At 53.3% G+C, this 13242-nt stretch overlaps 1 protein-coding gene across 1 annotated transcript in view; it reads right to left on the reverse strand.

Annotated features, from left to right (window-relative positions):
- CACNA1D (calcium voltage-gated channel subunit alpha1 D) overlaps positions 1 to 13242 on the reverse strand; it is a 301466-nt gene that overhangs the window by 40313 nt on the left and 247911 nt on the right. Inside the window, 2 exon segments of the mRNA XM_059663279.1 lie at positions 6200 to 6283; positions 6739 to 6822. Of these exon segments, the coding sequence (XP_059519262.1) occupies positions 6200 to 6283; positions 6739 to 6822 (168 nt within the window).

Genomic DNA, 13242 nt, shown 5'->3' on the forward strand with positions numbered 1-13242 from the left:
TGAGCCAGTGGGGGCAGGAGATCTATTTTCCCTTCACTGCCCACTGGCAGCTCAGACTGCTGATAAGGGAGACAAAGCTCAGCTCTGTGTGACTACTGGAGAGCAACAGCTCAGGACCAGCCTGCCCTGAGCTTCGGTAGCTCTGCCCCAGCAGAGGTCTGGCGGGGCGCCTGGAGCTGGGGCCCTGGGGTACAGAATCACAGCACTCACCGCCCTGTGTCACTGCCTCCCCCTCAGGCTGGGAGCCCCCAGAGGGCAAGGACCTTGCCTCACTCCACTCAGTGCCCAGCATGGGATCTGGCACTTACTCGATGCTCTCGATAAGTGCTTCAGAAAACGCAATGAGGATGTAAGAAAACTGTAGCAAATATCAGGAGGCATCTTTACATTAAACAGGGAGGGCTGAACAAGAACTGGGGAATGAGGGTCTTTTGCTTCCCTTCGGGAGTGGCACCTCTGCTGAAGCAGCTGGTCTACCAGGTGACCCCCAAGGCAAGGAGACCCTTCTGGTTGGGGCCCAGCACTGCTGCGTGCACTTCGGCTGCTAGGTAGCCTTTCTGTACGCACGGTGCCTCGGTGCAGCTAAGGGCTGTGTGCGCCATGGACGCGCACTCTGATCTGATGGGTCCTCCTCCCCAGGGATACAGGGACCATCACGGCTCCATTCTGAAGCCTCACCCTTATCAACAGCTGCCTCTTAAGACCAAAAATAAAATTCCACAAAACTCCTGGAAAAATCTGGGCACATCCCATCACAACTGAAATTCAGCAACGTGATTGCGCACCCAGGGCTAACAGGCCGGATACTGTACAAAGGGGCTCCTGGGCCACCTGGGGTGCTTAGGACGTGAACTCTGCAGTGGGTCTGTCCAAGCCCCAGGTCACCGTTTTTATTCTCCTCTTCTATCATCTCACCTCAAACAACTGACATCTCCTGAAAGGGACAGATGGTGGTATTCAACTTAAGACTTTAACAAATGAAGGAATTAGTTCTGCTGAGCTCTCGGTGTCTCCCAATGTGTGCAGGAAGGCTTTCGGTCAGCCATGCAGCTGGAGTGTGAGGCTGTGAGAGTGTGTGTGTGTGAGTGTGTATGCCTGTGCACACCTCTGACGCCTATGCCAAGGGGACCTGAGCGGGCATAAGACAGAGCCCTCTGCAGCATATACTTGAAATGTCTATACACAGCCTGTGAATTGGGCCTGTGGGTGGGGAAGACACGCTTCCTGGCCACCTGCTCTGGCCAGGCCCCTTCTGCTGCTGCTTCTGTCCTGCTCCGAGTCCGACAGACCTCGCACCGCCCCCTTCCTTCTGACATGGGTAAGTCAGCAGCCACCCTGACTTTCCAAGTGCCCATCTCTCTTTCAATCGATGTCTTTGAAGTTGACAAATCTTGGGCTATGGACTTGAAACTATGGATATTCTTTTGTTTAAAAAAAAAAAAGCAAAGAGGAGGAGGAGACAGCATTTGTGGAGGGACAAGGCAGCACAACATGCACGGGAGGAAGGCAAGAACAAACAGCACATCAAGCAGCGTGCGCCCGAGCAGCCGCACTGGGCCGGAGGCTGCTCGGGGGAGGTGTCGCTGGCAGCACGCGGGACAGTGCAAGCTGCTAAAATATCTTACACCTTGGAAGGGCCCTGAGGATGGCTTTGCTCACACTGCAAATGCCAGCCTGCAGAAAGGGCAGGCCAGCTCTTACCCCGGCGGCACATGAGACTGCCCAGGGATCACTGCCGAAATCTGATGGCTAAGTCCTGCCCCAAAGATTCTTATTTCATTGATGGGGGGAGGGGTGCCTAAGCTTTGGGCTTCCAGGTGATTCTAACTAACGTGTTGCCAGAGCCAGGAACTGCAGTCCTGACCAGGGGAAAGCTGGGCCACATCTCCAGCGGACCGCCCACACCAGCTATCTCTCCCTGTAGGTACGGATCGGCCCTGCAGAGTGGGAGCCCTAGAAAAGCCCACCGGGGCTGTTAGAGCCGACCATGGGATCTTTGGAGGTTGAGGGGGTTCAGCACTTGTATGCACAGATTCGACCCCACCCCATCTTCCTCACAAGGAGTGGAGGAGGACACTGCTGGACCCTGAGATCAACCACTGGACACCCCAGACGGGGCAAGGACTTGCTCCCCGGGCAGCTGTTAGAGGCTGGGCGATCAGTCTCCAACAGAGGGGATTCCAGTGTCATCTCGGGGCTGGGGCTAGATGGCCTCAGGGGCTCCTTCCAAGCCTGGGATGCCACCGTCATCAGCTGGGACCCCTCCGAGAGATGATCCGCAGCCTCGGGGGGCCAAACGATATGCTGGGTCAGGAAGCTCCTGAGGTCCCTGGGGCCCTCCTGAGGTTCGCCAGCCCCTTCCCCAGGGCTCCCAGGCAGGCCCGTGAGATGCAGGCTCAGGGTCAGCTCCCAACAAGTGCAACCAAAGGGATCAGTCTGCACTTTCTGAATTAATTCCCACCTTTTGCTGGAAAAGCCGAAAGGATGCAATTTTTCAATTCAGACAGGAAGCAAACCAACATCCCAGAACCAGTCAACCTGAGGTGTCCTGGAGAACCCAGTCTTTGGCGGGGGGCCCTCCCTCTGATGACTTTGGACCTGGCCTGTAACACCCCCGGGAGGAAGGACTTGCTGAGTCTGTGTCCAGCAACCAGCAACCTGGTCCCCAGAAAAGGGTGAGCATAGGAAATGGGGGGTTGGACAACCTGACTGTGGGTTCAGAACAAGAAGTTGACTGCAGCTATTGGACACCTGGTCCGAACTGGGTCCCTGACAAGCCAGGGACAGTTCTAGGGTCCCTGGAAGTGGGTTCCCTACTGACCTTTGACATGCTCTTCTGTAGGTAATAAAAAGGCAGAGGTGGGTTCTACATGAGTACGTTGCCCCCCAGCAACGATGGTAATGGCAAAGCAGCCATTCTCAGGTTAGGGAGAACATGATGCATTTCACCAAAGAGCAAACGGGCATCTGAGAGGGAGCAAAAGTGAGCCTGCCAGGCATCGTCTGACATTTTAGCAGCTTGGGGATGTGGCGATGCAAGTGATGGAGACGAGTCCATGAGAGAGATGAAACTATGACAGAGCAGGCCGGGGCCACGGGAGGGCGACAGGAGGGAGAGGGCTGGGTGAGCATGCAGGCAGGACAACGGAAAGGGCCATCCAAAATGTTTCTGCAAAGAACACAACGCAAGCTCGGTTTCTCATTTCCAGGTCGGATCATTCATTCCTGAAGATTTTGCTGGCAAGCCGCAGGGCCAAGCATGACTGACCGCGGCGGCCTCGGCTCAGGCCCAGGCTGGAGACAACAAAAGGTGAGCGGGAAACAATTTAGATGACCATGACCAACAGCATGTCCTGTGAAACTCAGCGAAAACCAAAGGTGGGGAAGCCAAAAACAAGTAGACAGTCTTAAAGTGCGCTTGCTTTAATGACTTCACCGTATATATGTATATATATATACTTGCCGCTACAATTTTCTAAAAATAAAACCAACATGAAAATCAATTAGGCAACAGAAAATAAAGATCAACGGAGGTTGGGGGAGAGAGCACAGCAAGTTAATATTGCAAATAATGATGACGTACGGCAGCTAAAAACAGCCAACAATGAACCAAGAGCGTTCATGCTCAGCTGACCCAGGAGCTCTGGGGACAGGCCACTAAGAGACACACTAGGTGCTGCTACTCTGGAGGACGTGGCAGATGCGGGTGAGGGGGTATAGGAGTCAGAAGCCCCGCTGAGCTGGCTATACCGTCAGAGGTCAAGGACACCCGGTCTTGTTTATCTCTGTGCCTTCCCAAAGCTTCACCTATGGTCTGAGAATTTTAGATGTGCAATAAACATGTGTTGAAAGACTGAATCAACGAGAAGGTGGCTGGAGCATCCGTTCTGCACTGAGGCCTCACACAGAAATGCTGAGAGCTCCCACCGTGGCACTCCACTGGCCCACAGCAGAGAGCTGGCATAGCCACCCACTGAGGAAGGTTCGGCCTCAACCCACGTCTGGCTCGGAAAAAGTCACTGACTGAAAGGACAGTATGGCAACGATTACCTGTGTGATCCTGAAAGTCTCAATGAATGCCAGGAACGGGCCCAATGCCAGCCTGTTCTGTGTAGGTACCCTGGTGTCAAATGCTAACTAGAAAACTTAGTGTGGGCTTCTGTAGACCTGGCTAATGACGTTCATGAAGGAGGACAACACTGAGACACTGATGAGCGAGGCCGGGCCAGCGGGGACAGAAGCAGTGGGCTCCTGCGCCCGGCACAGGGAGAGGCAGCCAGGCAGCCGGGCAGGTGCTGTCGCTGCATGAACCGGTGCCACACCCCGCCAGCCAGCAGGTGGGTCCGGCATTGGAGAGCTGGCTTGTTCACCCAGTAAACAAGCCTTGGCCACATCCTGGTGCCCAGAAACTAAGCCTTTACACCCAACCCCGGCACGAGGCTTGCAGCCCCAAGCGCTCTAGGGAGACCTACTGAAAGTGTAGTTTATTACATTTTCGCTTCCATTACAGACCACCCCTGACTTCCACAGCGTCTGCTTCAGAATTCCCATGCAGCACACGGTGATGAAAGTTATAAGCGCCTTTTACAAGATGACGAAGCAGGCAGATGTCTGCTCTTCAACTCGGAGACAGCCCAGCGGCAGCCCAGTTAGGGTCCTGCTGTTCTCCCATTAGCATCAGATGACTGTATGGCCAAGACTAACTTATACATTATGAACGGCAATTCTATAGCTGACGTATGGAACATCTCACATGAAGTGAAATCTTCCTGAGTCTGGGCTTACGGAGGTTAGGGGATGTAAAATGCCATTTTGTGCCTTGTCATGGCATGGATTTGGGTGTTATGAGGCTTAAGTCACACATTCATGCACATGCCAATGTCTTCGTCCATTTCACTCATTACTGCATGGGAAATCTCCCTACCACTTTGCGCTTTTTCGCAAGTATTTTCACAAATAGTCATATCGTTTTGTCACAACATACCTACGAAGCAGGGAGAACAGGTTTCATTCACTCCAGCTGACCCAAGAAAGAAGCAAGGACCAGATGCAACAGGTCATTTGGACCAGGACTAGAACCACCAGGCCTTGGGACTGCATGTCCCACTGTTCTGCTCTCCAGAATCAGCCCAGCCCCAAACAGGTGGCAGAAAGGGTTCTCATCGTCCTTATTTGACAGGCTGTCTGGGCACCAGGATGGGCCGTGCGATCCTGCCGATGTCAGCCAGGCAGAGCGTGGCAGCCGAGGGTGAGGAGTGGCAAGGCTGGGGATGTGGAGCAGAAGCCAGCACTGCACAGCGGTCCCCGCGAAGGACTCGACACAACCTGGCACACACACTGGACACCCACTAAGACTGCGGATGACCTGGGACAGGCCAGGTGGGCACGGCCATTTCTGCCTGCCTCAGGCCCATCGGTCTCACCCAGGGTCAGACCCGAGAGGAGCCGGCAGGAGGTGGGGCTCCCCTTTCTCAAGCCTCTTCATTTTGGAGGGGGGTTCTTGGGCTGCTTCTTGGAGGGAGGGCCACTGCACCTACCATGCTGCTTAGCCCCTCATCAAAAGATTAACTGAGGGCAGCAAAGGAGTACTAACTCCCCCCACCCGGATGCACACTAGGCCTCCTTCCCCTAGTCCTGGGCAGCTGTCTAGGTGCATCACTATTTTGGGAGCTGGGATGGGGACGGGCCCCAGTGCCACCAGTTGGACTCAGCAGACACGGGACAGGACAGGTGAGGACACCAGCAGCAACGGCCACATGCTCAGGGCACAGCTGTGGGATTTCCCTCCCAGGCCTTCGCAGAACCACTGTGGGTACCGGGGCACACACTATGAACTCCATTTTATAGCTGGAGAAGCTGAGGCACAAAGCAGGCAGGTGACGTGCTAATGTGCACACTCACATAACTCCTAGCCCTTAACATTGTAACGAGATATTCTATTAAAGTGTTTTAGCTCCAAAACAGTCATTCTACATTTATTTTCCCAGTCTCTTTCAGGGGAAGTGAGTGGGGTGAGGGTGGGGAGACCAAAAATGGTCTTAATCTTTCAAGAGAAATGTGTGCCCGAATTTCTAAAACATGCAGAGAACCCTGGGGTAGGGGATGGGGGGGGGGGGCGAGGGGGTTCGTTTCTGGTCTCCTCTATGTCAGACTTAACGAGAAAACAATGACGTTGTAGGACACAAAGTTTGCTACTTACATTCACTTCAGTTATAGCAATATCAACGACGCTACCAACAACAATTAAGGCATCAAAAGTGTTCCATGCATCAGTGAAATAGTGCTGTTAGGGCAAGCATTCAGCCACAGAGGAGAGGAAGCACACAGGAGAAAAGAAGAAAAGGACAGTGTTATCAACAGGGAACATTCTAGCGTTATGCCACCCGGCTACCTGAAAACTGCCCTGAAACAAACATGTTATAGATACATCACCTTGGAGATCACTGCTGATACAGAAAACAAGCACAGTCAGAGACGCCTCGCCTGCCCTGCCTACCGGTGCCCTGGGTAATGCTGCAAAACAGTCCGTCCTCCACAAGGTGGTCTGTGTCTAAAAAGGCCCAGGCTGGGGCTCTGCCTTGGAAAGCCTCTTTTCTGCAGCTCCTACTGGGAAACTCCTGGTTTTAGGTGAAGTGAGGCTGGGGTCTGTGACTTGTCCAGGGGATGCCAGTGCGGGCGGGGAGCGGGATGTACACAGAAGGGCAAGAGGCGGGCGGCCGCGGGCGGGCGCATACTCACGTCGGCTTCGCTGAGGGCCACGTCTATAATGCTGCCGATTACGATGAGGGAGTCAAACGTATTCCAGGCGTCACTAAAATACCCCTGGACAGAGCAGGCAGGGGGCAGACATTTATGAGCATGTATGAATGAAACGCCACACGGACCATATGGGCACACATCCAAGGCCCCGCAGCACCCTTGGCAACCAGGGTGGGAAGCCAAAGGGAGGCAATACTACTGCCCAGTGGAAAGGGACACAGTGGATGGTGTGCACCTCCATGTGTGAGAGAGGCTGCCCATACGCATAGACACATGTACACATGCACGCACGCACGTACACACATGCACGCACACACACACACATGCACGCACGCACACACAATGCAGACCCATGGTCCTGAGCAGCATAACCCGAGCAGAATATCTGCAGGACACAGGGAGGCATTTGGCAACTCTGCCCTGACACCCAGGGTGACAGGCCCAAACCTTCATATGCTGATGGAAGAGCAAGCCCCTCCGACTCCTTCCACAGGGACCCACCCAGTCACCCACCCCTTCTCCTCCACTTAAAGAACACTGTCAGCACATTCCACACTCTCTCATTTCTGTGCCCTTAAAACAAACCAGTAACCCTTCCCCCTCCTCGCCAGCCAACAAGAATTACAAAGGGTGTGCCTGAGACAATCCCTGTCTCTCAGCGCTCTCGGTCTAGCAGGGCAGACATGGGCAATGGCTGGCAGAGAGGCGGGCACCGGGGTGCACACGGGTCCCTGTCCTCTCAGCGCTCTCGGTCTAGCAGGGACAGACACGGGAAATGGCTGGCAGGGAGGCGGGCACCGGGGTGCACACAGGTCCCTGTCCTCTCAGTGCTCTCGGTCTAGCAGGGACAGACATGGGCAATGGCTGGCAGGGAGGCGGGCACCGGGGTGCACACGGGTCCCTGTCCTCTCAGCGCTCTCGGTCTAGCAGGGACAGACACGGGAAATGGCTGGCAGGGAGGCGGGCACCAGGGTGCACACAGGTCGGAGGCACCGAGTCGTGGCAGGGAAGCTCACTCTGGGGAAGCCAGGCTGTGTGTGGAGGAAAAGAGCACTGACGGATGATGAAGGTGCCCAAGGGCTCCCACTGCCACCAAGGGAAGCCCCCAAGTCGCCAGCAGCTCCTCCTTGCACCCAGCTCACTCGCCCTCCCTCCCTTCCTCCCTCCCTCATCCTCCAGGCTAAGAGGACGCCTTTCCATCCATCAAAACTACCACCAGGTTCTTCCCCACCTCCTGACGCCTCCCCACCCCTATGACACCACAGAAAACGTGGGCATGTTGGCTGTCCTAACAGGGGGAGAAGGCACCTTTATTTTGGTTTCTGTCCATCACTCCAGGGCAGGCATGGGGGAGCTATGACACTGACTGATTTGGGTTTTTACAAAATTTCATCTTAAATGGAGTAAGATTTTCCCACCCAACTGCCATGACTTCTGACCCATCTCTACCTCTCTCCTCCCCTCTTACAATCACAATGCCTCAGCCATGTGCTACCCTCATCGACAGCCACCTCCCAGCCCCATCTCAGTCCTGTAGCAAGTCAACAACAGGACATCACCTGCACAACTCTGATGGCCTGTGGATCAAGTCTAATGGGAAGGTCTACTTAAGAAATACCAATTGAAAAAAAAATAATTGAGAGGATGGTACAACAATTTCCTGTATACTCCTAGCTCCACACATGTACTGCCTCTCTCATTAACAACATCTTACGAAATTGTGGAGGACCCCTATAAAGAGAGAGAGAGAGAGAGCGAGAGAGAGAGAGAGAGAGAGAGAGAGAGAGCGAGAGCGAGAGAGACACCCCACATCCTACGCCTTCTAGTTTTCTTCTCACAGCGTGTGATTCTTGGCCGGCAAAATCGAGAAAAGACGGGCCGCTCTGAGGACTAGGCTAGTGCTGCTAACATGCAGCCATGCTGGTCGGGGATGAGATAAAGAGCTACGCCAGGACACAGAGGAACTTCCTGCCTACTTCAGCGAGGAAGTCTCCGGACTGGCAGCATCAGAGGGCACATGAGTGAGGCTGTGGGCATCCCAGGGCCGAAGGGTACAAGTTCTCTTTGAAACGATGTGCACTGTTGCGATGGGTAACAGTGAGTGAGGAGCGGCCGTGGCAGACCGCTGAGGGGCAGGGCCTGCCCTTTCCTTTGGGACTTAGCAACTCAAAAGCCAGAGTGTGGTGGGCCTTCCCTCCCCTCTAGAGGGATGGGTGCCTCAGAATCATCCACCGTCTCCAGTAACTGCTGGGCCTCTGGCGTCCACACAGAGCAGAAGCCAAGCATCCCTCCTCCTGTCCGTCCTGGCACACAGACAGCCCGCAGCTCACTGCCCATGTGCTCAGCTCCACCGTTAGAGCTGGTCATTTACCTGAGGCCACGCCCACTACTGTGCTGGGTGCCAGCCCTGTGGCCTAACTTTGGACTTTACTCCTGAACAGCTCCTCTCTCGCTGTCCAGAATTATCAGTATTCCCCTTGGGATCATTCCGATCAACTGGGAACAAACTATTGTCCAATGGGGCCACTGCAGCCATAATGCTACATAAAATCACTTTCAATTGACAGGATAGGGGCCTGGCATTGGAGCTCCTGGAACTTTTGGGCAATCCCTTCAACTCTCTCTCCAGAGGATCCCTCACACTCACAGAACCCTAGAGGCTACACCCCTAACCCAGGCGACAGGAGGCTTGAGTTGGGACAGGTGGCAGGAAGAAAAGGCTCTGCTAGGTCCCGGGGAGGCAGGAAATGCCAGCCTGCCTTTCTTCCCACATCCTGTTTCCCGGTTTAGTAGCCGGCTTTGTAATAAAATCACTGTCAAGTGAGCATGACTCAGTCCCCCATTGCTTTCCCACTAAAGTCTGGTATAACCCGAAAATGAGACATTGGCTTCCAACAGAGGGCCCTCTCCATCTCCCTCGGCCACTGACACACAACACATCTCCTACAGCTGAATTCTGAGGCCGGGGCCCTCAAGTGGAACCAGCAGCCCCTACCAGCCCAGCCAGAGTCAGCCCTTAGATTACTTTTGTCCAGCGCCACCTGCTTGAAAAGATCCAGCAAATCAGCCACTTGCAATAACATCTATGACCCAAAACAATTCTGACACCAGACACTTAAAATCAGAAACCAGGCTGAGGCCAGGCAACTCCATTACGTCCAAGAATTCTATCCTGGTTGCCTGTCGATGTCTGGTCTGAAGCCAAAAGGTAGCACAGACTTGGCACTATGGGGGAGGAAGCCTGTGGAATGGCTGCATATGGGAAACAGGAGCCCAAGCCCAGGGTCTGTTTGCTGCCCAGAGTCTCTCTCTCATCTGCAGATCTCAAGAAGCCTTTCACAAAGGACCTGCTCCTGTGGTTGACCATGGCAGCCAGGTCATTTACCAGTTTCTGCCAGGGCAGGATTGGACTCAAGGTATGACCCATAGTGCCAACTTTTCATAGAAGCTGTAGCTGGCAGCTTTCTAACTAGCATAAGCCTTTGCCAAGGTCAAGTGAGGGTTAACAGGACAACATACTCACTTTTGCCCACCTCTACTGCCCAAATATCCTGTTATAGAAAACCAGGTGCCCTTATGCCAAGAGGGTATCCCTACAGGCTCATCCACTTATTCCTGTCTACAATCCCTAGTCTTTATTGAGTAACCAGCCTGTAGCAGGCATCGTGGGAGACAGAGAAGACCCAGCCTGTGGCATCGCTAGTGGAGAGAGAGGCGTGGAGTAGCAATGATGATGCTAACACACCATAGGCATCTAACCACACAATGCGTGGGAAGGGGCTGGCTCGGGCTGGGTTGGTAGGGACAGTGTCACAGAGGAGCCAACAATTCAGACAGGCTAAAGGATAACAAGCAGAAGCATGTGCCATGGGAAAGTCTAGCATGTAAACAGCTAGGGGTGGGTGTGGAGAAGGAATGACAGGAAGAGAGTGGCTGGAAATGAGGCAGGAACTTAAATGGGCCGAGGTTTAGTGGATACTTTGACATGAGACTAAGAAAACTATGTTTCTCATGTAATAGGTGGCCAGTGCCAGAATTTCACTGGAAGAGGGCACCGTCAGCTTAGGGTTCACAATGGGAGTCTGTGGAAGACGAAGAGCGAGGGGCTGAGGCCAGAGGCAGGGAGATGGCGTAGCAGTCAGGGTAACTCGGAAAGGAGGCAGGAGAGATTGGGATGTTATGGGGGTCCTTGGACTCAAGGTATGACCCATAGTGCCAACTTTTTATACAAGCTGTAGCTGGCAGCTTTCTAACTAGCATAATCCTTTGCAAAGGTCAAGTAATGGCCTAGGCAGGTACACATTTTACCAAGTGAGTGGAGAACGTCCCAGGAAGTGGAGAACGTCTGCTAGGAAGATTGCTAAGGTTTTTTTAATGAGCCCCATGCCTGCTAAGACCTTGGGGCGGGGACCCTGGGGTGGGGATCCTGGAGTGGGGACTGCCTCCCAGAATGGGACCAGATGCCCGGTGTCTGCTGTGCGTTAGCTCTGCACGGAAGCATGTGGACAGCACTAAAACTCACTTCTTTCCCCAACCTAACTACTCTTTACTCTTGCCAAGCCCAAGTGGCTAGGCACATAAATTAGCCCTTTTTGAGGCAGAAGCAAGATCAAAATACTTGATCGCCTAAGTCTTGAGAACAACGTGTGGCTCTCTGGGGATAAGTCCATGACCATGGCCAGCAACCTGGCTGGAACACGTACTGGACCACACAGCAGGTGGCTGACATCTAGAAGCACAAAGAGGGAGCCTCAAACATGACCTGTTCTCTTTACCTGTGGGAGCCAGTACTTTGGAAAAGGCCCTTCATCCCCCTCCTTGGAACAAGAGAATTCGTCAGAGGATTCCAGGGGCTTCCTGGGGAACACTGGAGGGCAAGGCCAGGGCCACGGGGCTTGTTGCTCACTCAAAACCCTAGGGCTGCACGGTCCACTCCAAAGTCCACCCCAAGTCGACAGCACAACCTGAAGTGCATGAGGTCAATGCCTGGCAGGTGGGTTTCCCTTGGAAGCTGACACTACACACTAAACAGCCTGCTTGCTTTGTCCTGATCCATCAGTTTTTAACATCTGTCATCTCATGGCACACATAAACTAATTGTTAAATTTCTGCAGCACACCAAAAAATAAAAATATAGGGATAATTTTGATTCAGTCACATGGGACCGCTATTGCTGTGCTGGCTGTTGTCATTGTTTTATTGACAATCTAAGGGAAAGAGGTCAGTGCTCAGCCGGGTACTGCAAGTTTTAAAAATTTGTGTGAAAATTTAAAAAATTTTCAACACCGGTTGAAAATTGCTGCCCTAATCCTTGGCTCTGTGGCTTCTTACCACCTTGCACTCTTTTTGTAAAATATTTATTTCTGTTGTTAAGAGTATTACAGATGTCCCCTATTTCCTCCCTATTGCCCCTTCACCTGGCTCCCGCCCCACCCCAGGCCTTGCACTCTTACCTCGCCAACTCAACCCTGCCCATCGTGAGCCTGCCTCCCCACCAGGAAGCCCCCAGCTTTGGGTTTCCTACTCTGCCCACTTCAGCCCTTCCTGCTGGTGGCGGCTGGGTGACCTCCCCTTGTGGTCCTGGGACCACGTCCCTCTAACTGTGCTCTCTCTCAGGAGGCCCCATCTCTCTGTCAGGGTCTGAATAGGAAAGAAGTCCCCAGGGTCAGGTCTCTGGATTTGCTTTAACCTTTCCTCCTACGTCTACCAAAAAGGGTTTTGTTCAGCTCACTGCCTGTATCTGAATGACAAACAGCTGTGACCCAGGCCGCCCTGGCACGGATGCTGAAGTTCTCCTAGAAGGTGTGGCCCTCACTTCGGAGTCCCTGTTACAAAGCTCCTCCCAGGAGACACTTTCCTATGAGACTGATGGGCCAGGTTTCCCACTCCTCCGTCCATGTGGCCATCTCCTCAAAGCATCTTCCCCCGGCAGCCTCTCACAGGGTCCCTGAGCAGGCCGGCTCGAGGGGGCTGGATGTTAACAATGAAGAGAAGATGAGGATAAGCCAGGGAGTGCTCTAGGCAGAGCTTTGCATGCTACTTGGTGAACTGGTTGTCCTTTGCTCTCCAGGCACAAAGCAGCATAAAGCCCCTCCTGCTGACTTTGGTGACCCAGTGGCAGAGCTCCCCCAAGCACAGAGAGACTGCTATCGCTGTGACAAACTTTCTCAATCGCAACCTGAGGTTGTCTTATGCTGTGAAAATATCTTACTAAGTAAAACTACAAAGCAGCACAATGTCTAGCGGAAATCACTCATTTGAAAACTCTGGTTGATCAGTACTGATTATAAATTTTCCCTTATACCTCCAGTCTGTTAATAGGCCACTGAACTCCCCCCGCACCCCAGGTTTGGTATCAGCAGTTTACTGGGCAGAGTAGTGTGCTACGAGCCATTGATGCAATGGCCTGCTACAGGTATGCGCTCACACACACACACAAATGCACACACATTCACACTCACACAAACACATACACTGACACAA

Source organism: Myotis daubentonii, chromosome 14 (genome assembly GCF_963259705.1).
Source record: "Myotis daubentonii chromosome 14, mMyoDau2.1, whole genome shotgun sequence".
In the NCBI taxonomy this organism is placed as follows: domain Eukaryota; kingdom Metazoa; phylum Chordata; class Mammalia; order Chiroptera; family Vespertilionidae; genus Myotis; species Myotis daubentonii.